General features: G+C 40.3%; 2 protein-coding genes across 3 annotated transcripts; both read right to left on the bottom strand.

Annotated features, from left to right (window-relative positions):
- Window positions 1-310: 310 nt before the first annotated feature.
- On the bottom strand, window positions 311-9,658 carry vps37c (VPS37C subunit of ESCRT-I). 2 transcript variants are annotated; one of them, XM_067498855.1, is made up of 5 exons: window positions 9,150-9,658; window positions 8,614-8,723; window positions 6,216-6,387; window positions 4,976-5,058; window positions 311-4,030 (listed from the first exon to the last, which is right to left on the bottom strand). In XM_067498855.1, the coding sequence occupies exons 2-5, from the start codon at window positions 8,704-8,706 to the stop codon at window positions 3,305-3,307; spliced, it is 1,074 nt and encodes a 357-aa protein (XP_067354956.1). In that variant the 5' UTR covers window positions 8,707-8,723; window positions 9,150-9,658; the 3' UTR covers window positions 311-3,304. The 2 variants fall into 2 exon arrangements, with proteins under 2 accessions (XP_067354956.1, XP_067354957.1); XM_067498856.1 differs by having other exon boundaries at window positions 9,351-9,658.
- A 2,981-nt stretch (window positions 9,659-12,639) lies between these two features.
- Window positions 12,640-23,101, bottom strand: si:dkey-9i23.16 (uncharacterized protein LOC571915 homolog). The gene is made up of 6 exons (XM_067498854.1): window positions 22,951-23,101; window positions 18,429-18,508; window positions 18,211-18,321; window positions 16,556-16,612; window positions 15,913-16,068; window positions 12,640-14,185 (listed from the first exon to the last, which is right to left on the bottom strand). The coding sequence occupies exons 2-6, from the start codon at window positions 18,501-18,503 to the stop codon at window positions 14,078-14,080; spliced, it is 507 nt and encodes a 168-aa protein (XP_067354955.1). The 5' UTR covers window positions 18,504-18,508; window positions 22,951-23,101; the 3' UTR covers window positions 12,640-14,077.
- Window positions 23,102-23,126: the final 25 nt, after the last annotated feature.

Below are 23,126 nucleotides of genomic sequence, written 5' to 3'. Positions count from 1 at the left end.
TGACAGTGATAGACTGATATGTCGAACACTTAATATGATGTACTTCCAACATATGTGTGTAAGCATGTCAAAATATTGGCACTTTAATTTTTAGGAGTTAAGGATGCTACAATGTTTAAACACATACCTGCTTTAGGCAATACTAATAAAGTGCTCTTAAACAGCTGAATGAAGATTAAACATAATTATCTGTTTCAAACTGTACGACTACATTAGAGGTGGAATCTACTTCAGAAACAATTTTCAATGACCGCTCATAAGTTTTCCAACATTTAAATTCCAATAAAATTATTTGAATTGATTCAATTGACACAGTTGATCACCAACCTTTATATCACCACTTTGTTCAACTATACAGATCACTCGTATTCTCATTGATAGTGTGAACATAAAGAAATAAAACTAGATTTTTCTGGAAATTCATTGTCAAGCATCAGTTCATGTTCAACAAGCAGAGGAGGAGGAGGAGGAGGAGGAGGAGGAGGAGGAGGACAGTGATGGAGAGGACAGAGGAGTGTGTAAGGGAGCATTAGAGGGGATTCGACAATGTGGGATCATAGAAGTAAAAAAAGCATTTGTTTGTGTGTTGGTTTAAACTGCAGACTCCAGCAAGTATCATTGTCTCCAGTCAGGGTGCTGCTACAGGACCCTGCATTTCTGTCAAACTATCTACACTTCACTACCTCCTCTAAAACACTCACTTTCGTTTGCAGGGTCCTAAGCACAAACACATTTTGACAGTGGGATTTTGCATTTGTTGACACACCGGTGCCTCTGTGTATCTGCTGGACATGAACCAATATCTCCAGACCCCCAACAAATATGCCTCAAAAGCATTTGAAAATTGACCAGTTGTAAGAGTGAAATACGTTAGTTCAGATTTAATGCATGTTGTATCAAACATCTTTTTTTTTTTTTTTTTTAAACAAAGAATGGCAACACAATCTTGGGTAGAATTTCAAATCTGAATTTACAATACAGGAGAAGAAAAGGTTTCTTGAAGAGCTATCCACTTCTTCAAGACGCATCATTATTGTATTTAGAGGAGGGGATCAGATGACTATGTGTAATGTGAAATGTCTCTTAAAGTGGTAAACCCACAGAGAATGATCAACAGGCTCTGCAGATTCTCTTATAAGCCACTTTTGGCTCATTATGTTGGTTTTTCAACCAAATCCCACTTTCTAAAAGCTGCTGTTCACTGCCTGATCACAAAACAGTGTATATTTGCTTCTGTGATTTCAACGTGGAACCCGCATTAAAAAAGTCTGATTAAAAATAGACTGTGAACAGCAGCTGTAGCTGCGGCTGCTTGTTAGTTGTTGTACAGAACCTGTGTTGTCCTGGCACCAGACGAATACTGTGGCTTACTGAAACACATTTACACCAGCTCTTTGACTGTTCCCTGTCTTCACAACATCGAAACAAACCATGTTTACTGGCACTGCTTTTAGCCAGAGCAGAGACAAGAGAAGATGCTATAAACAGTGTGGACTTCTTGTCCAAATAGCAATAGAGTTAACAAGCTGGCTTAGCTTGGACAGTTTTCCCCCCACCTCAATAAAACTGATGAACAACCTTGAGGAAGAAACCTCCTGGGCATGGAACCGAAATTCAGTACATATACATGCACTTAAATAACCAGGTCACAATTAGGTTTCTTGGGAAAGCTGATTTCTTAACGGCCATGTAATCAGAAAAGCTGCTTTCTGTAATCAGGTAGGAGATTAGGAAAAAACTCATTTTCCAAGGTACATTTCTCCCAGAGAATGTCATGTATATGTGTAATTGTTTTTTTTGTTTTTTTTAAATCACCTTTCTCCAATGTGCATGTGCAAAAAAGGAACAAAGTCAAGTAGTGTTGTGTCACTAAACAGTCAAGACACAAATAAGTCAGAAGTGGAAAATAAATCTCTACTCCTGCTAGAAAGCTGATGTTAGTGCCCCGGTTACTCAATTGCATGTAAATGCAGTTACTTACTATTGTTCTCAGAGTGTTAAGGCCACAATACGCTTCCTGCGGAAGAGCACTTACAGGTGAGTGCATTCCCTCATCAGTGTCTCCAACACTGTGGAAGGCATTGTGGACCAGTGTACAGCAGGCAGAGCCAAATGACAGCTGTGTGGTGAAACATTACAGTTTGGGTATGTAAACACTGTACACGTGTGCTCAGTCCTACTTGGTTTCATGTCGTTTTGGTCTTTAGAAATACATTGGTTACTTCATTATTTGTGCATTCGAAAACAAGGCAAAAGGGGAAATGGGTTGGGTCAGCGTTTCATCTGACCAATGATCCAATAGCTAACAAAGAGTTTTAAAAAACACAAAACACACACCAGACTCTGACAAGCCTGCATGTCAGCTACTGAGACATAACGACGGAGGACTGTAGACCTTCCGCAGGAAGCCTGAGGTCGGCCTCAGGAGTTAGCTGGTCACCAAATTTCTCACCTCTGTGCCAATTTCCTCTGTCAACATAAAACACAAGGGAAAAAACCCTAAGCACTGTCATTATCCCAAGGTTCTTTGGTTATGAAGAAAATAAAAGATGAGTGGTTTAGCCCACTGTCAACAGATAACTGTGCATCATTCCACTCTGTCAAAAAGCTGATAAACTAAACAGCTAGAATATTGTTCCCTCAAAACCCTGCATTAAAAAAAAAGAAAAACAGAGCCATGCTGAGTGACAGCCATTCAAATTTCCCTTTTATTTGCCTTGTGTGAGCCCTAAGGTGTTGAAACTAGGACCTTCCAGGATACTAAGCCATTTACTCAGTGCAGACAGTGCTCAGGAGATTCTGGTCAGACAGGTAATCGACACCGATGTAGTGTTACAAAGACTGATTTCTGCCTTCTATCTGTTTTAATGGGGAGTGCACTTGTGTGTTTATAAGGACTTACTGATTGCCAATTAGCAACACACACACACAGATGACATGGTGGGTGTGGGGGGTTGGGGCACGTGTATGAAGGGTCCGATACAAGTGTGTTAACATTTAAACACAACGCAACAACCTGAGACTAGGTGGTGGAGCTGGTGGGTCGTAGGGTGACAGAGAAAGGTAAAGGAAAGTCCGAAAAGTGGAGAGATCAACAGACTGATATTTAGAGAGAGATATAGTGCAACAAATATAAGTCAAGCGAGAGACCTCCTGAACCTGGGAGAAAGGAAAGGTAAAATGACGAGGAGGTGGACAAAGGTTTAGGGTATGAAAAGAGAGATAAGTCAGGGAGGGGGGAGGGACGAGAATGATGCAAGACAGCAAGGAAGGGAAGTATTGAGACAGAGGAGCAGTAGTGCTTTCAGGAGTAGGGCTGTACTCCATATCCTGGTCTGAAGATGGGCCTCCCTGTTGGTGACTGAGAATTGGAATAGCCAGGCCCGGCCGGGTAGCTGTAGCCGCCATAGCTGTAGGAAGCCGGGTAGGGCGTAGGGCCACTCTGTGGGTTGTTGGGGGTATACTGGCCAAATGCTGAGCCTGGGTATGGAGTAGGAAAGGCAGGCTGGGCTGGGTAGGGGCAGGTGGCGGAAGCTGGAGGCCCGAAAGCTGGCCTAGGGCTGGGGAAGCTCCCTGCTGGGGTAAAAGGTAAGCCGGAACCTGGGTACGGAGGAAACTGTGACGGCGGGTTGGCCGGGCCAGAGCCGGCTGCTGCTGCAGGGGGAGGATTGGGCGGGGAGACTGGGTAGGGACTATAGGGGAGGCCAGAGGAACCCCCTGCAGACAATGAGGCTGGCTGAGACGCGTTTTGGTAAGTGGAGGACTGAGGTTTGGAGTTCGGCTGCGGCTGATTGGTTGTCGTTGCTGTTGTGGTCGGTTGATTCCACGGTGAAGGTGCGGCGGCGGGGTCCTGGCTGATGCCTACTGATGTTGTCATGGCGGTGGGATTGCCCTCGCTCCTCTGTCGAAGGATCTCCTGGAGTTTCTCTACACGTACCCGTCTTGTGTGGGCCAGCGAACGCAGTGACAGGAAGCGGTCCAGAAAGGAGTCCAGTGACAGAGAGCCTTCCAGAAACTCATCAGCTAGAGCCTACAGACAGAGACACACACGTGCTCAGATTAAAGCTCACTGCTAAGCATATGGTACCTGTGCAGGCACGAAGGTCTCTTTAAACGAACTCCTCAAAAAGAATAAGGACCCAAAATGGAAAAGCGCCAGAGTTGAATGGGAAGAAAACACTGAGTCTTTCTGAATTTGCTGCAATAAATCCTGATATTGTGGCATTTTCACCAAGGTTCATATTTTTGTTAAATTGTATAAATTTAAACCAGGTAGTTCTGGCTTGGTTTGCATGACCCTCACCTAAGTGGGCTTTTTCTTATGGCATATAAACTTTGATCTACTGCTGTATTTCTTTAAGTGGCATTTGTCTCCCGTCGTCTCATTCTCTGAAATTAACCATCTCGTGTCCTCTTCTCCTCAGTTGCTCCTACTGATTCTGTTGTGATTCTGTTTCTTCTTCTATGGTTTTAGGGGTAAAGATAGTAGCCCTGAACTAAGCCTTTTGATTGGTTTGGTTATAAGGTCCCTTTGAGCTTTTGAATATGGAGCAGAGAAGAGTGGATGGCAACGTATTTATTATAGACTGATTATTTTCTACACAGACCCACATAAACACATAACTTTAATTAGAGCACTGACGAGCAAGAAAGGAATTATCCTTTCATCTGTGTCATAAAAGAACTACTGTAATACTGCAGCTTATGTAAACAGCTTCATTACAACATGTACATATCAGAACAAGCAGCCAGCAACTGCCATTGTCAAGTGTTTGACAGGAAAGTAATCTTTTTATTTGTTATTCTGACCTTGCAGCGGCTTGTTCCTGAAATTTGTGGCATACTAAGTTAAGGTAAGAGTGCGAGATGAATATAGAAAATCTACTGACAAAAATTACAACTACATATCTATGCATTCACATCCATTCAGCACTGTGTTTGTATATGTATCCGTGTTTAGCAGTGGAGCACTGACCTCTGACTCTTCCTCTGTTTTGCTGCCCTCTGTCTGTAATCTAGAGAGCAAAGCCTCTGGAGATACCTGGCCCACTATCCCATCTGAGGGTGAGAGGGAGAGAACCGGGGAGAAAAAGCAGAATGATAAAAATACATCAGCAGAGCACAGGAAAAACAGATTCTGTTCAACTGGGCAACAACATCATTATAATAATAAGTGTGTGGAGCAGAGAATAGCCAGAAGAACTGGCTCTAACTTAGTGCTGGGCAATATGGACACACACACACACACACACACACACACACACACACACACACACACACACACACACACACACACACACACACACAGACACAGACACACACACACACACACACACACACACATCTATCTTTGTACTTCTAGACTGAATAATTATACACAACGTTTATGTTAGTTTTTCTATGAAGTGGGCTTAATGTTCAGTGATACATCAAAGCCAGTCTTTGTCTAAAACATAGGCCAACACTCTAATTTAGTCAAATGATTTATTTAAAAAATTTCATTTTCATCGGGGAATTTTTTATTCATTTTGACCTAATTTTTAAATATTTATATTCATTTAATATTAATATCAATGCATGTTGAGGCAGCTGTCCGCTACATTATTATAGGCTATACAGTGAGCATGGTTAACAATTGTTCTCATCATGAGATCAGTAAAAAGTCAGTCTGATGTTAACTCTAGAAATCACGGTGGAAAGCCAATTATTTACACTTTCTGCAGTGGGGGCCTGGTGTCCCAGTGGTAGAGCACTGTGTTGAAACAGAAGGCCACAGGTTTAAATCCCACCCCACCAGGTGTGTGGCCCTACCCAGCCACTAAGGGTCATCTTGGTCCTGAAGGCCTTTGATCAGGTGACTTTGTGTAAGTTTAAATTTTAGTCGGACTTTAATCTAAAAACAAGGAGGCATTGCTGCCTGGTATGATTTCTCCTTCTATTCAGCCTTTCATTCCTTTTATCATGTTGTTAGAACCCTGGTCAAACCTGTACAGAGAAATGTGAGGTTCTAATGCAGAATTCTACCTAAAGAAACCAGGTGTGGACTAATAAACCTAACATAATATAGCCAAGCACTACAAAGATACAAAAAACCATGCTAATATATCAATATATGCAATGGGTTTCACTAACTCAGTATGCCGTTCTACTGACCTGGGGAAGACCTTTAACAAATCACTCAAGTAATTACGTATCAATTAGCTGGTAAGTCCCACCTCTTAGGGAGCTGTGTTTTCTGTAGGTTTCTCTGACGGACTCAAGCTGAGAATATTTCTCCACCAGCAGCTCCTTCTGTGACTCCAGGCGAGGCTTTATGTCCAGGTTTTGCTCGGCCAGACTGCGATTTGATGCCAATGCCATCTCTCTCTCCAGCTGGATATTCTGGATCTAAGATGGAAAGACAGGCATTAAATTTGAGATACTCTTTGAATGCCACTAAAATCTGATGCATTAGAATTGTTGGGTATTAAAGCTGGGAATTAAATGTCATTATCTCATTAATATTTTTCTGTCCTAAATTGCACTGGGTGGTTTGTCTATGGAGGCTTCATCAACCTCCCATAACTGCACAAAGTGATTGTAAATTGCTTGTTCCAAACTGATAACACCTGTTAATGAGGAAGTGCATGTTCGAGAGATCTGATCATTAACATGATCAACTAATCTAGAAATACCATACAAGGTTTTTATTCCACTTTCTTTCATACAAATGAAAAACAAGAGTTAGCGCAGAGCTTTGAGTGTTGTAAGAAAATCATTAAACAAAAGCACCACTTATTTACCAGACTCAGTAATCATACTAGGTAAATTGTGTGCATTGGTTCAGAGCAGCATTACTGAGAATTGTGATAATAATGGTGAACGTGAATTTGACCTTGTTTTTTCTTGGCTCAATTTACTTCCAAGAGCAATATGGTACACACAACAAGCCAAGCCATGCTGTAGTAATATGTGTAGAGTGGTTTGGAGGTGTGTTGCTGAAATAAACAAGTCCTTCCTAGAAAAAAAAAACCTTGTCTCGATTGTAGCACCAAGGAGCCTTTACAGATTTCTAAGTTACCTAATACACAGTTGCACCACTACAGGTGGTAACTTTTGACCTGTGTGCTGACAAGTCAGATGGTCCCTTTCCTGTGTAGCATGGAAGAAGCAGCATTCTAGGGATTTTCCAATTCCAATACCAGTATTGTGTATTAGGATCCAGTACTGCCCTTGTGTACTAATGTTTATACTTGGAAAACTTTTCAAATGTAAGCTCTGCTCTGCTATAATCTTATGATCCAGTTTATAGAGTAACAGCTATTCTACTATTTGTTAAGATTATTTTACAATGTTTAATATTCATGACTGACAACGGGTGACAACTGAGTAAGAACAACATTAAATAAAACTTTAAATGAAGATAACTTTGTTTTCCATATTTTATCTCTTTTTATCTCAACCGGAATCTGTATTTTGTCGTCTTTTTATTTTTTTAATGCTCCATTTATAAAATGCTGGATTCTGGCATGTTTGTTTTGTCAGGGTCAGAGAAGGTGGCACCATGTCTGGATTTCATTATGTGTTTTTTTCTTTGCATCTTTGAGATGCTCCTGTTAGGCATGAGGGCCTAAAGATTACGCCTATTTAACCATCGTTTTTGGTCTTATGCATTTATTAGATCTTTCTGGATTCTATGACTGTTTAAATTATATTAAGGGCTGTAGAATAATGGTTTTTAATCCTGCACCTACCATGTGTGTTTTCCCAACTGTCCCTACCCACTGCTGATGAGCTGGGTTGGGTAACAAATTCTTTGGAATTTTATTTTCGGAAATGTTATTCTCAGGGTGTTGAATGTGCATTTTTTTTTTTACACTGTGCTGAAAAGTAGTTAGATCTTTATTTTGAAAAGACTTGTCTAGTCTTGAAAGCTCTTTAGTTACCCAGTCATGATGCTGACCTGTTTCCACACCTACAGTGTATGGCACAGACAAACAAGACAACCCAGGCTGCAGTCTGACAGCAACTAAACATGATTACAGACAATTCTTTGTTGGTTTTAATTAGTTCTCTGTAACTGTGAATGTTAGTGGTGTTTATTTGTATGATCACTCAGATCACAAACTCAGAACTCAGGTTTACTTCTGCTTTTAATTAGAAGCAACACCATACAAACTCTGAATAAGTTTTTCAGCATAAAATAATATCAGGGACCACATTTGACTGCTATGTACCTTCAAAAGTACTATGTACAAAAAAAGTACAAAAGGAGTACTATGTTTTGAATAGAGAATAAAAAAGGTTTTTACAGTGCGCTAATGTTATTCTGTGCATCACCACTGTCATGACACACAACTGTCCCTGTTTGTTAGAAGCTCTTAGGACTAAATACAAAGCCTGGACCAGCAATAACACAGCAACCCATGACCTGACCGATCAGTTCTGATCTGATCCTATAATGCAGATGTAAATAAACTAATAAAATGCCCGCTTGTTTAGAACTTAAAACTAAAAAGATGTGTTCCATTTCTTGTGTAACCTTTGATATGTTATTTTACCCATACAGGCCCCAGTCTCTCTGAATGCCAGGGTGGAAAATGGTAGTAAAATGGAAAGTGAAGCAGATTTTACCTCATCGGACTCCAGAGCCATAGCCTCCACCCTCTCTGGGTTGTCCAGAAGCTCCTGTAGCTCTGATTGGCTCAGGTCCTGGAGCTTCTCCATTTGATTTGCCAGGATAGCTGCCCATCAGAAAGGAAACAGGAAATAAGAGTTAAAAACAATGTTTGGAAACAGTAAAGTTTAAAATCAAATGCCTATCGTCTTTATTGTTCAATGTTCATACCCTGAATAAATTACTGTTAGTTGACTGATCATCTAGCAACTAAACCCAAAACAAGCCATGTCACCCAGAGCTGCTCCCGTCATTAATAACACCGCCCCGTGGTACATGACAAACGGGGGCACTGGTGCCAACAGAACTGTCAATAACATATGTAGAATGCAATATTTGGTAGAGGCTTGGCTAACAGCTAGCTAGCATACTAAAGTCCTACTACAGACATACTATGGAGGTAAGTGTAGGCCACAGAGCAAAACAAGCTGTTCACACATAAACACTGAATACAGTTAAGAAAGAAAAGCCGTGAAAAGGAGCTGGTACTTACACGATGCTAGCAAACCAAATTCAATCTGACACTGAGTGGTGGTGACATCCAACACCACCTCTTTATTTCCACTGACGTGACACGTCCTCGGGATCTCCGACCTGTCCTCGCTCAACTCAGCACAACGAAAACCTGCCGACACTTTGCAGACGCACTTTGGGCGCTAAGCTAGCTAAGCTAGTCGCTGACGTCCGATCTCACCTGACGGTTCCTCGTTGAGCGATCTGATGACAACAACAGTCGGAATGGTCGCAATGTCAGGCACTTAGCCACCGTCAACTTCGATGGCAGCCCAGCGACTTAGCGAATAAAACCGTCGGCTAGACTGATGCCTCTCGCTCCTTACGAACACTGCCACAGACCTCGGTATTCCGACAAGGCTTATTTTAACAGACACACGGCCCTTGTCGACTGAATGTGTTAGGAAACGGTAAAATATCCGCTAAAAATAAGAAAGTTTCACTCTTCACTGACAGAAACCGCCGCCATTTTAGGAGCCAACCACGTTCGCTGATTTCCTGGGGGAGTTCCAAACTAAAATATTCTAAACCAGCACCTGTGAACTCAAACCAATTTCCAATAAAGTTTCAAAGGTTTTAAATATTGTTCATGGTCGACATATGAGTGACTTATTCAGCTATGGCCCTTTCCATGCTGATCTTCCCTGTATGGCAGGGCAATGGTTTGGTCCGGTGCTCAGCTGATATAAGGGAAACCCCTACGGTATGTGACGGTCATATTCCAGCTACTGTTGCCAGCCTCCCAACGACCCCCCAGTCAACAGAGAAATATCTGTCACCTCGCTCTGCTGCAGGACCCGCTGGCCTGCAACAAGGATCTGTTACAACCTGAGAAATGAGAGGACTTGGGCAGATACTTAGAAACAACAACAACCTCTAAACCATTAAGGGGGGCTGTGTAACCAGATTCAAGATTCAACAATTGTATTGATCCCTTAGGGAAATTGTGTTGACATGTTACAGCTGCTCTCTGAGGAAATGAGTAGCTTATCAGTGGTTACAAAATCATAAAGGTTTATAGATAAAATTCATTCATATTTACAACCTTTGGGTTGTCAAGCGTGGAAAGTCGCCCATCAATATAACACACTGACCTTTGAGCTCTTTCCTGATTCAGGGAGACTTGTCCACCAAAATGTTTACCCCTGCTGGAAAAGTCAATTCAGAAATTAACATTTATTTCTGCAGATTATTAAAGTAGATTGAATTCATAACCTATGCATAGAGTTTGATTAGCTACTTATCTGTGTGAAAAACTTAAAATAGTTCAGTTGTATGAGCCGACGGGGGTTTCTCAGTGTTTGTTCTACTGTTTTGTAGTCACAGTGTCTTGAAAGGTTACTGTACGTATACGTGACATCACATAACTGCCTTTGAAGTGCTCACCTTTGAAGTCTGGCTGACAAGTTGGAAAGGAATTGATGTTTTGTTTAGACAGTTTTACAGCTAATGGAGGGGAGAGAATCAAGGTAGCAGAGCAAAGTGTGTAGCTGTGGAGTTACACAGTTTCTCACTGTATTCTGTGAAATTATTAGTGAAACGTGTTCTGTGGAATTAATTTGTGGAACCTACACTATTCTGTGAAATGTATTGGTTACCATCTCAACGTTTTCTGTGGAAATACCTTAACAGCTAAATTATGGAACCTGGAATTCGATAAATGTTCACTGTTTTGTCATAGTTCGACCTCTGGAGTGGATAATTGGACCACTGGACACGAGTAAGCCTGCTGCTACTACAGAAAATTAGAACTGTTGGTGGGAAAAGCTCTTTATATTTTGAAGTGAACACGACCCCATTTAGTTGTTGGTAGTTCACTTTTTGTATCCTGTTTTTAAGCACTTTATGATTTCATAAGTTTGTACAATACTTAATTATCCTCTCTTTAAAAAAAAACGTACTAGAAGAAGATGGTTCACATAATGGAAGATGCTTTTTGTTGTCATGAAAAGACTCGCAACGTCAAAATACTTACATAACACAGGATGAAAAAACTGTCAGGCGTAGAGTCACTTATGCGTAACAATATGCAGAACAATGTTTGACTGGCAGGATACACCTGGCACTACTGTATGTACTTTTTGCTCATAGAGGGTGTAGACACAGTTACAACTCTTGGCCTCTACACTGTTGCAGCATTCAGTCATTATTGTAAGATGTTTGTTATCCCAAGAAATACAAACTATGAGCACAATGTAACAGGCTAAAGTAACACACCCCTGCTTCAAAAGTGATCATTGTGTTAGCTAATACAGATGTGCATGCTAGTGGCCTCCCATGTATTTGACTTCCTTATGGTATTTGATTTGTTCTAATAAATTATAAATGTAAAACATTAAAAAATATCCAGGTTATTAAAAAACAAGGAAATGTATGTTCAGTCAACAGGCCAATAAAAGGCACATTCTCAGAAAACAGCTGGTTCTTCAGGTTGCTTCTATTTCTGTCCTTAGACCTTCAGAAAATCTGTTATGGGTAAAACAATCGTTTCAGATTCACAAATTGCAATTTTGCTAATGGATTCTGTGTGAATAGTTCTGTTGTTGAATCATTGCATTGCTGCACGATGAAGCTCCTGCCAAATATTAAAGTTGCAGACAGAATGCTTCTGTACACCTTTGCATTTATTCTGCTGCTACCGCGATTTAGAATCCTTTATAATCAGGGATCCTGATCAGTGAGCCTGTTCCAGAAGCAGCCATGCAGCTCGAGCTTTGACTAGTACTATATGTCACTTTGGCAAACGTTCATCTTGGTCTCATCAGTCTATAAATCTTTGTATTTAATTTTTTTTACTCATAAAGTTTTTCAGTTCAAATGGTAGATTGCAATACCCGTTTCCCTGCTCTGACAAAGTTGTTGGTAATATTTCTTTGTTTTATCTTTACAGGTCTTACAAAGCTTCTGTCATCAGCTGTTGTTGTCCTTTATTGACCTGTTCTGTGTAAACCAGGGGTTTCTCACTCCAAATTCCTGCCTTGGGTATATGCACAGTGTATGTGCAATGCTTCTGATTGTTTTTTCCTCTCTGGTCTTTTTTTGTTAGAACAATTACAGTCTTCACAGGTAAAAACAAGATTTCAGTCATTTATCTCTATTTATTGTTTGAACAATCTAACTGGATTTTTATATTTAGTTAAAAATCTTTTTCTAACATCTAGTAGGTATCATGTCCAGTTAAAGTATGATCAAGAACTGTGCAGACCCACATAATTTGTATGCTGTTGTAGCTCATTGTATGTATTGGATGTATGTATAAACTGTATGCAGTTTATTATAACAAATATTAAATAAATGCACATATTTTTTGGAGCATGGTTCGAGAGCAGCTGGTGAATATAGTACAGCATGTAGCTTCTCCCAGGACCTGAAAGAGAGAAAAAGCAGTGCCTGGATGTGTGCACACAAACACAGCTCAAACTAAAATGACAAGCAACAGGAGGGTTCATCTGCACAACTAATGGCTGATCTCTGTTGTAAAATTCTTTATTTTTTTGTTACATGTGGACACAGATTATGAATAATTTGATAAGAAATTGAATCAGTTTCCATTACAGTGTCACAGGCAGTACAGTCCTTTCTGCTGACATAACAAAAAAGAAAAAAAAAATCAATTTGTTACCATTTGATTTAAACAGGCATCAGAACTGTGGCGTATATAACAATAGTCTTTGTGCTGGTTTCATTATACCAGTGAGTACAGAGTATGTTACTTAGTTAGTTTCTCTTAAGGTTTTAGAGAAGCCCTCTTCAGTGTCGTCACAGAATTCTATACAACATCTCTCAAAGCCAGTTCTGATCAGAGGATTATTGACTTGTTTCTGATAGTTCGTCCTCTGTAGCCTATTACACACATTGTTATTACGGAACAAAATCAACAAATTCATTAAGACAGTTCATTACAAAGATGCTATATAGTAAACGGTGGCACTCACAGTGGGTTAAACAGGTTCTGGGGTCGTTACTATGTTAACTGAGTCAGAGATGTGTTGGTCGGTTGGGTTTTTTAAGGTTTAAATTGAGCCTTTAAAAAGTTTCCTAGGTCATTGTTAAACACATACACAGCTTTTTTTTTGTGTATGTGTCCTTTCAGCTTATCCCATGAGTTCAGGGTCACCGCAGCGGATCATTGTCCGCATGTTGATTTACACCAGATGCCCCTTCTGACACAACCCTCCCCAATTTCGACCGGGCTTGGACCGACACTGCACAGCACAGCTTGGGATGGGAATGAGCTGTTAGGGCTTCAGTGTCTTGCCCATTGAAACTTCGACGTATAGCCGGGACTGGGGATCGAACCACTGGTCCGTGGAGGACTGCCTTACCAACTGAGCCACAGCTGCCCCGTTACACACATACTCAGCATTAACACAAAATCTTAATATAAAAGCCTCACACTGGATATTTCACAGGGTTAAAATCGACTTCTGCTCAAACTTAATCTGGCATTTCTTCCAGCAAACACATCAGTTCTGATATATCAATAATAAGCTGATGTCAGATAATAATTTTGTAATAGTACCAAAATAACATATACATATTTGTACCTATATCAGAGCGTATTATTATACTTATAGTGTAACATGGTCACTAACCAGGCGAACTGAACCTTCTGAACTTCTGCCAGGTGATCACAAAGAAACTTTTCTATTGTTTATTGTCTATTTAATGTCTTGGTTTAACACATGTTGATGTCATGTTTGTTACACTCTGTGAAGTCAACACACATTTATGATCTCACAATTCATATGATCCAATGAGCAGTATGATGTGTTATTAAAAAAATCATTGCAGTCTCCATTTCCACTAAACCAGAAATCTGCAAAACTGACACCTGCAGAAGTGAAAACTGTAGAAGTTAAAAATAACAGCTGTACTGCTGATCACAACTGAATGTGTGTGTGTGTGTTAATGTGCTTTCAGTGCTTTCAGGGCGGAGACAGACAGGAGGCCATGCAGGATCATGGCCCCAGTGTTGTAGATCAGCAGCAGAAAGGTGATGGACCAGCTGAATGCCTGCAGGAGATAACAAACACATCATACATAGTCATTTTTACTTATTCAATTTGCACATTCAGTGAGGTCCAAAAGTCCGAGACCAGATAAAATAATCTATGACATTTTCACGTACACCAAGAATTAACCAGAAAGTTTGAGGCTTTGGGAGCAAAAGAACATAATTTTTTGCACTTACAGGGTCAGAAATCCCACTGAAACAAACTTGTGCCACTGACCATGCTGGGATTTGATAAAAGCAAACAGCTTAAGGGGCTGTGCCATTTTGTACAGGAGCAAATATAGTTAATGCCACAAATTTCCTGCATTCTGGTTTCTGACCTAAAAAATAGTGCAGAGTTTGGGTCTTGGTTTGTGGTTTGCTGGTGCAGCGACATGAATGTGGCAGACTGTAATAGACTGTAACAAACTAATAAGGAGGTTTGGTTCTGTTCTGGGGGAGAAGCTGGACCCTCTGCATGTTGTCCCTCCCACCCAGTCCACTGTGTGCTGGCTGAACAGAGCAGCACTTTCAGCCAGAGACTGATCACAGTCAAGTTCTCCACAGAACATCACAGGAGATTCTTTCTCCCAGTGGCCATTAAACTGTTCAACTCATTCCCCTTGTTTAAAAAGGGGGATGAATGGGGGGATGAAAGGGGACTAAATGGTCAAAATGGACACATTCTATTGCTTTCATTTAATTTATGTTTACTCCTCTAGCTGAGGTTTTTCTTAATTATTGATCAGTGGTTTGTACTTGTAGTTGTCCATTGTCTTGGTTTGGTGGGAGTTTTTCTTTTCTACTTTTCATGTGGACAGCAGCTCTAATAAGGTGCCACAATATCCCTATGGGATCAATAAAGTTGTTTGAATCTGGAATCTGGAATCTGGAATTTACAACCCAATTTCCAAAATGGCTTGACCCTGTGTGAGGTGTGAATAAAGAATCACACATTTCTGTCTTTCTAGTCACTGCATGGACCCGGGAACATTAATGCTTTATGCTAAACGACCTACAGGTCTTGGATCAACAGATCCTCAACACATCTTATTTCACAGCTTCCACACAATGTCTCCATGCTGTACATAGACTCAGTAGTAAAGGAGACCACTAGCAGAGTTGGCCTGTCTGCAGTCGAGAACTGTCATCCACTGAAAATATTTGGAGGAATATTTTGAGCAAAGTTGATAAATTTGGTTTATCAAAACAAGAGGTGATGCAACACAGTGGTAAACATGCCCTCGTCCCAAGTTTTTGAAAAAATGTTTCTAGCATGAATATTTTTACAAAAAGAATGAAATGTGTTGTCTTATGGCTATTAACCAAATATATGCTTTAAATGTTTCTGGAATGTTTTGCGTTTCCAAATCGTCAAACCTTCAGAGCATTTTCAAGTTTGCATTAAATTATTACAGACTTTTGATGTGGTCTCATACTTTTGAATTCTACTGCACAGAGTAAAAATGCATAACACATAACACTGCTCTTATTACATTATTACTACAATTTTTGTTACTGTTCGGGGCTTAAAACTACATCACACTTAACAACAAACTACACGTTCTTCCTCTTTATCATGAAACTGTTTCTCTGTTACTCTTCATTTCTGTTGTTTATTTCTCATCATACATCCATATATCACATAAATTCTGCTTATGGCTCAAATCTTTTATCTGCTTTTAATATCCTTATCCCCCCTACTCTTTCCACTTTGGCAAGAAGAAAGGAATCTGATCACACTGACCGCCAGGGCCTCTGTAGGACACTGATGTCTGTGATCCTCAGGTAGATGCTCGCACAACACTTCAGTGCTGATTGTGCTGAGGCTGTAGCAGTACAGGATGAAGGCAAGCAGTGCCCCCAGCAGGCCAAGCACATTGGTGTAGGCACAGCCTTGAAGCTGTGGAGGAGGCAGAAAAAGATTTTTTTGTGATTGTTGCAGCCTAAAATGCCTGATCTCATGACAACTCTTCTAAAATTATTTGAAATAATTGCTGCAAAAGCAATATAGCTAATAATCCTGGAGGGACTGAAAGCTCAACACTGAGCTTCTTCATTCTGATGTAACATACTGTAAACAACTATGTCTGTCATCAATATTATTAATATTATTCATACAGATGCACTTATATTAAAGTTACTGTGAGTTTCTAATTCTAACATGGAAGGAGTGTTCTGACTGTGTATTCTTATGTTAGACAGTAACAATATAGTTTAACTGTTATTGGTAAAACAGGTCTGATTCAGGAAGCTTCCATATAACAAGAACTGAGGTTTCAGACTAATTGTCTTCTGTCCAATGTTTATGATGGTTCAGATGTTGATTTGTTTAAAATCTCCCATGAACTTTTAAAACGTGTATTTTATGTGAATCTACGTCAAATTACCAGCTGTCTGCTGGGGTTCCTCTCATTGGCCATTGTGAGAGATCCTCCTGCCACAATCTGCAACACAGAAAGTACAATGGGAGGTGATCCTGCTTCAGTTTGTCTCTAATAGGGACATGGAGACATCACTAACCATCGCATTTTACATACTGTATATGTGTACAGAGTCTTTCTGCTAGAACACATGGCTGGATAATGTTAGAAATGTTAGAAAAACTAGTAAAAAAAATGTTTGAACAGGTTTTATAAATGCAAATCATTCTCTAGCCGTCTACAACTGTCACGACCTTTAGTATTTCACCTTTAATCATTTGAAAACTTCTCACCATCTCAGAACAACAGGTAGACTGAGCATCTGCAGTTTTATTTTGGACATGCATTGCAATATTTTACATTTTATAGAGAATTTCACAACTTAAAAAGTTGTTGCATGTTTGTATTAAATTTAAAACGACGTTTTTGTGCAGTTTTTACACACGTGGCGGTTTTCCACGTTCTAGTTAGCTAGTTGCCTAGGCTCATCCATAATTAAAGTTTTCTAATTCTGAATACATATTAAAATGTTTTAGTTTCACTCTTAGATATTTTAGCATAGTTTTCTTCACGTTTGCTCTGTGCTTTTTTAAAATATCTGTATTTCTATAAATAACAGGCACTGTTCTTGTCTATTGCAATATTAATTCAAAAGCCATTTTTCACTCGATCCATGACTCTGAGAGTGAGTCACAAGCTGCTTAACTTATGTTTTGTCTAAAATGTTGTTCACTGGGTTCAGCTTCACATGCAACAAGATGTCTTTTATGTGCACTGTGCTAACTAAACCTCACATTATCCTTCAAGTCAGCATCAGTTTTTACATTGTCTTGTCTAATTCGGAGCTGATCAATTTAGTTCATTAACCCGCTAACGGAAGGTGACAGGCACCGAAAGTCTAAATGAACCTTTTAGACACATTTTAGCTGGTGCAAAGCACAGTTTTACTTATGAGGAGCTCCTGCTTGATTGCACTGATGCTGCAGAGGAACCCTAATAATCCTAAGTGCAGGTTCTAATCTCTTTCACATCCATTCATTATCTGTAACTGCTTATCCTGTTTAGGGTTATGGGGGCTGGAGCCTATCCCAGTTTTCATAGGGCGAGACATGCGGGGTACACCCTGGACAGGTCTCCAGTCTGTAGCCCACATGTCTACACAGACAGACCATTCCTACTCACATTCACACCAGGCAATTTAGAGTCATTTGGAAGGTAGGAGGAAACTGGTACCAAGAGGAAACCTGCAACCTTCACCCCCACGCTGCTTTCACATGTTTATATTCTTCATTTGGTTTGAGTCTATTCTTTGTAATGAAAAATTGGTCGTCAAAAAATATTTTTCGTCTTCCATTAACTATCTTAACATTTTTTAAACAATTTCTTCGACATAATAGTAATAAAAAAAACTATTTGGATAATATTTATCACATACACAGTTGGAACTCTGCTTTTCTTAGGGCAAAATGCTTCTATGATTGAAAAGTTGCATAAGGAGACATGAAAATCCACGCCTCATCATCAGGAGTGACATGCAAACTGTATTCTCTACATTTACTGTAGGATTAGAACTGAAGCTGCAGAATTATTCTTAATCAGAATAAGAACCATGTGGTACATACTAGGAGTCCTAAGAAAATTGGCAGTATGAAGAGCTTCGGCAGAGTTTGAAGACAATGAACAAGTGGAACAGAGAGCACCAGCTGGAACAGCCCCAACAGGATGGTCACCACCTACGCAGACAGAGAGATGTTACATTACACACTGCTGAATAATCACTTATAGAGTCTGACTGGAAATTGACTGGTTGTAATTTTGCTGAGCGGTGTCCTGATCTCACCGCAGCAGATTCGGGGTCAAACCAGGCATACAGGTAATTCAACCTGGCTTGGACTGCTGACCCTTCAGAAGGCATGGTACCTGTAAAACAAAAAAAGTGAAGTCAGATACAAAGGTGATTTTTATCATATCAAACTAAGCACGTACCACTTTCCCTTCCACACAGTACGGCCTTTTTAACAACACTGTGTTTCCGCAGCCAGAAGAACTCTGTAGGGCTTTTCAAGCCTCAGGCCTGCGGCTGTTAAACTCACTTATCCATTGTGTCAGAAGGACAGAAGAAGAGTCTGTGTGCAAAAACCTGGAGCATTGCAGCAAAACAGCAGCAAATGACTCAGAGCCCTTGTCAGAGGAAATCAGGAATATACACTCATGTCCACATTAAGCCAGCAAACAGGAGCTTTAGTAAAAGCTGAGGCCTCAGGGTGGGTTCAACTACAACTGGAACACTGTTCACAGCTGGTTTTGTAATGTTAGTCTGGCTTTGTGTACCGTATCCTGTCAGCTTGCTTGTTACATTATTCCCAGCTCCAAGAGCAGAACTGAATGTGCAACATCATACGCTGAATGATAATTGCAAAGGGAGGAAGTTATGACATATGATGCTGAGGAGTTACTTTTTACAAAGATACAGAAAAAGCGGCATTGAAGCAAATTTCTGCATATTGCAAAATGTTCTCACACTAACAAAAAGCAAAGCCTTCCCTCAAACAACACAACCTGGGGTCAAACTAATGCATTCTTTCAATCTGTCACTATAGAGAGATTTGCTAAGAACGTTTTCTTGATTCATTCCTGTGTGCAGGTCTTTGACATGCAGGACCTACTGAGGACATTCAGACACTTAGTTTGGGACAGCGTTTGGACTTTCTGGATTTTCTGCCTTCTTCAGAGAAAAAAACACCAACAAATAATTCCTAAAATGTTTTACTGTACTGCATCAGGTTTCATTCTTTTTTTCAATACTGTTGCAACACAGAAAAGCTGAACACAGTAGATACTGCCGCAAAAATACAAAAAAAGAAACTAAATTAAACTAAAAATCAAATGAAGACATGAATTCCTATGAATTTTACATTGAGTCCATTAGGTCTCATGAACAACAGGTGTCAGATTACACAGGACATTACAATTTGCCTCATATGGGGAGTGTAACTGTGGACTCGTTGTGTCCATGCCGACCACTGTCCAACAACAGTAAATGTCAAGGAGAAAGTGGTGAACAAGAGCTCAAGATCTTCCCCCACCATTTTGTTCTGATGGTACTGTATCATCATTCATCAAAAATTGGATTCTACTGTAAAAAATTGGATGCAGAAATCACGTCATAGCTTTCTGCATCCAATTTTTTACAGTAGAATTTGCATTTCACCGCAGGGAACAATGCTCTCAGTGAGTTTGGTGTTTGTCTTATCTTGAAACTCGCTGGACCTTCTAATATTGCGGCTCCCTTCACGGTAGTTTGCAGCATACGGGTGGAGGAGGGGCACAAATAGGTGAACGTTTCCTTTAAAGTAGACAGTGCAGAGGGGGTTGTTGCTGTTTGGGTTACTAATGTACCCCAGACTTTGCACTGAGAACTGATATCTCATGATATCTGTGTGACTGGTGCAATGCCACTCTGTTGCAGCAAAAGGATCAAGCTTAAAGCACAAACTCCTTTAATGGGACAGTGAGCAGCCAGTATACCAGTTTAAATCCGCACTAAAATGTTTGCTGGTTAAAGTAGGAATCGGGGGACAAGTGCTGGACAACAATCTCACACCTTCACACCTCAGACTGGTCGTTTCTAACTAAGCTTTCTGCCAGTGCACGTGGAGACGTTAGATTATAGGCCCTGCTGTGACACTTTCAAACATTTTTGGTTTGGTATAGAGTTTAGAAAGCTTTAGTTTGCCTGTATCATTTGTTCAGATACACGTATGTTTAAATAAAGACACAAGTTAGTGGATGCTTTCCATGTATCACTTAAATGTGTAATTGGTGTATATTTGTGTAGAATTTTGATGAAAAAAGTTGCATTTTGACAAGCATTAAAATAGTTTTGCAAGATGAGTTTGGTTTTGTTAGTTTGATGTGAGGTTTGGTGGTTAATGTGTAGAGTTTAGTTACAACCATAGAGTCTTAGCAATCAGAAAAAACTGTGATGCAGATGTTTTCAAATGTTACTGCTTAAGTCCATGCAAAGGTATCATAGGTCAGAGAAGCATGTTTGTGGCCAGCAAGTTGCTGGTTCAGTTCCAGGACCAACAGGATAAAGTCCTTCTGGGACACGCAAAAAAGCAGACCTTTATCCTGAGTGATCTGGTGGAGCGGTGTGGCAGAACTGTGAGGGGGGGGCTGCAAAACCTCTTACACCTCCTCATTACATAAGTTCCTAGATCCACAACTGCTCCCCAACCTCTTACAGCATCTAGAGTGAATAAAATGTGGTGTGTAAGTGACGTTACAGGGAAAGTTATGAGTAATCATGAAGAATGTGTGGGATGGATTAAAGTGCTCGTTTAAAGAAACACACAGTGTGTAGTATTGTTCACATGAAACCATTCATGTACATATATACCCGAGAAATTTGTTAGAAAACAGCAAACAAAGAAGAATCAGAATCCATGAATAGACCCAAAGAACAACAGAGACGAACCACATAACCATGAGACATGAAACTGGGGAAGCCGAAGGACAGTGGGAGACCAAGGAAGCCTATGTGTTGTATTTCTGCAAGTGCAGGCATGTGTGTTGTGTCGCGAGCGCGCTTGTTCGGGGAGCGAGGCAGAGACTAAGAAACAGAGATTGTGAAATGAGGTTGTGAAACAAAGAAAAAGGAAGTGGAAAGATAGTGTGTGTGAGTGTTTTACTTTATCAAAACCACATGTCTGAATCCACTTAGGACACACAGGAATGCTGCAGTATAAGAAACAGATGTGGACACAGAAAGAGGAAGAGCTGATGACCAAATAAACTGACAGATCTCCACAGAGATGAGGAAGTTTTATGTTTTTCACTAGTATAAACATTTTCTCATTGTGTTCATGCGCTGAGTTCTGCATAGTCCTTTGACTGTATGATGATAAATTGACGTATTTCTTGTATAGTATTCAGAGCTGGCGTATTGCTAAAGGGTTCTACAATGTATGGTATTTAAAAAACAACCTCAATGCCTTTAATAAAAATGAAATGATGTTGATTTTGTTTTTGTGGGCCATGTTGTGAGGGTCCCCCTGTCTTTCTGTTGGTGAGTTGGAGGCTCAGCCTATGACTTTCTGTCATCTTTCTGAAAAGCATCAGCCATAGTGGGTCAGTAGGGGACTGACTTACCTTTATAAGAACAACTGTGCACAGAGACACTGAAAAGCTGTTCCTGTGTTTATAATTACTATTTTATTTCAATGATGGGGTGGGTTTCAATCCACCCGCCTTCTGTATCTCAACCCATTGCTATACCCATTGAGCCACCGTGCTAGCAAACAATCCCCTAATGTAGACGATATTTTTTTGTGGTAAACTGATAAAACATATGTTATGCTATGTTATGAATGTGGGATAGTGCACAATAAATCACTACAGGTTATTACTGTAAGTTAATGTGCTAAGTGCAGTGTGGTGTGTCTTTGATTCTATTTTACAAGTCTTAAACATAACTTAAGATATGTGTGGCTGTGGCGCAGGAGGTAGAGCGGTCGTCCACCAATCCCACAGATGTTCGGTCACATGTCAAAACGTCCTTGAGCAAGACCCTGATCTCCAACTTAGTTGCTCTCTGTGAGTGTGAATGGGTGAATGAGAAGAAGTGATTTGAGGATCAAGCGGTAGAAAAGCAGAGCATTTACTTAGTGGTTTTTCTGATGCATAATATTTTTGCCTAGGGTCCCAACAGGGTCTATGAAGGCCACTGCACATCTCCCACAGCTAACAGAGAGGGATGTAAGTTCACATCCTCTATAATGTCATACACAGGATATATTGTCAATAAAATAACATGTAAAACTGGAATATTGGCAGGTGCATCATGACATGTTGGCGTGGACATATAACATGTGCCTACAAAAACAAGCCTGTTCAGCTGTAAGTCAAACATCTGTGACTGACACGTTGTGTCAGAAATCTTCAAAAGAACTGAGGCACAAACAGTTCTAATATGCGCCGGAGATCATTTATAAAGACTCTCACACAGACAATATTCCCAAGGAAATACAGCGGTTCTTTGATGATTTGTAACTGACATGTGGAATTTTAAATCCCTATTTAAATCATAAAAACTCCAAATCCACACTATGATACAATATGATACAATATGTATCTGTTCCCGGACAAAGCAGCAAACAGTGGCGCCATGCAAACCAACCGTGCGTTCAAAAATGATGAACATTCCCAACTTTAATTTTACTTTTCCACTGCAGTAAAACGGTGGCCGTGGCAACAAATAACGTATCGTTACGTTCTCTTGCTGGATTTTAGGCTGAACGCATAAAATGTGACATTCGGCACTTTCACGCGTGGTCAGTGTCCGAATCCCCTTCACTTACCTGGAGAAACAATAGACAAGTAATCCCAGAGATGTCTCCAGGCTGTACCGAGAAGTTCTGCGCGTCTCACGGGGAAATCGCTCCGCTGTCCTTCCCATGAACTTTAAACGGGGAAAATATCGACAACACACCGATTTGTAAAATGCCCAACAAACGGGGGAGAAAGCGGAGGAGGA

Source organism: Channa argus, chromosome 3 (assembly GCF_033026475.1).
Source record: "Channa argus isolate prfri chromosome 3, Channa argus male v1.0, whole genome shotgun sequence".
Taxonomy (NCBI): domain Eukaryota; kingdom Metazoa; phylum Chordata; class Actinopteri; order Anabantiformes; family Channidae; genus Channa; species Channa argus.
This window is presented reverse-complemented; position numbering and strand designations above follow the sequence as displayed.

What these genes read in the sequence shown, in the direction of transcription:
- vps37c (XM_067498855.1), bottom strand. Translation starts at nt 8,706, where the DNA reads ATGGAGAAGCTCCAGGACCTGAGCCAATCAGAGCTACAGGAGCTTCTG. An exon ending in AAAACACAGCTCCCTAAGAG is followed by an intron (nt 5,059 to 6,215) that starts GTGGGACTTACC and finishes TCTCACCCTCAG; the next exon opens with ATGGGATAGTGGGCCAGGTA. An exon ending in AAACAGAGGAAGAGTCAGAG is followed by an intron (nt 4,031 to 4,975) that starts GTCAGTGCTCCA and finishes CTCTGTCTGTAG; the next exon opens with GCTCTAGCTGATGAGTTTCT.
- si:dkey-9i23.16 (XM_067498854.1), bottom strand. Translation starts at nt 18,503, where the DNA reads ATGCCTTCTGAAGGGTCAGCAGTCCAAGCCAGGTTGAATTACCTGTAT. An exon ending in TTGACCCCGAATCTGCTGCG is followed by an intron (nt 18,322 to 18,428) that starts GTGAGATCAGGA and finishes CTGTCTGCGTAG; the next exon opens with GTGGTGACCATCCTGTTGGG. An exon ending in GTCCTACAGAGGCCCTGGCG is followed by an intron (nt 14,186 to 15,912) that starts GTCAGTGTGATC and finishes TATCTCCTGCAG; the next exon opens with GCATTCAGCTGGTCCATCAC.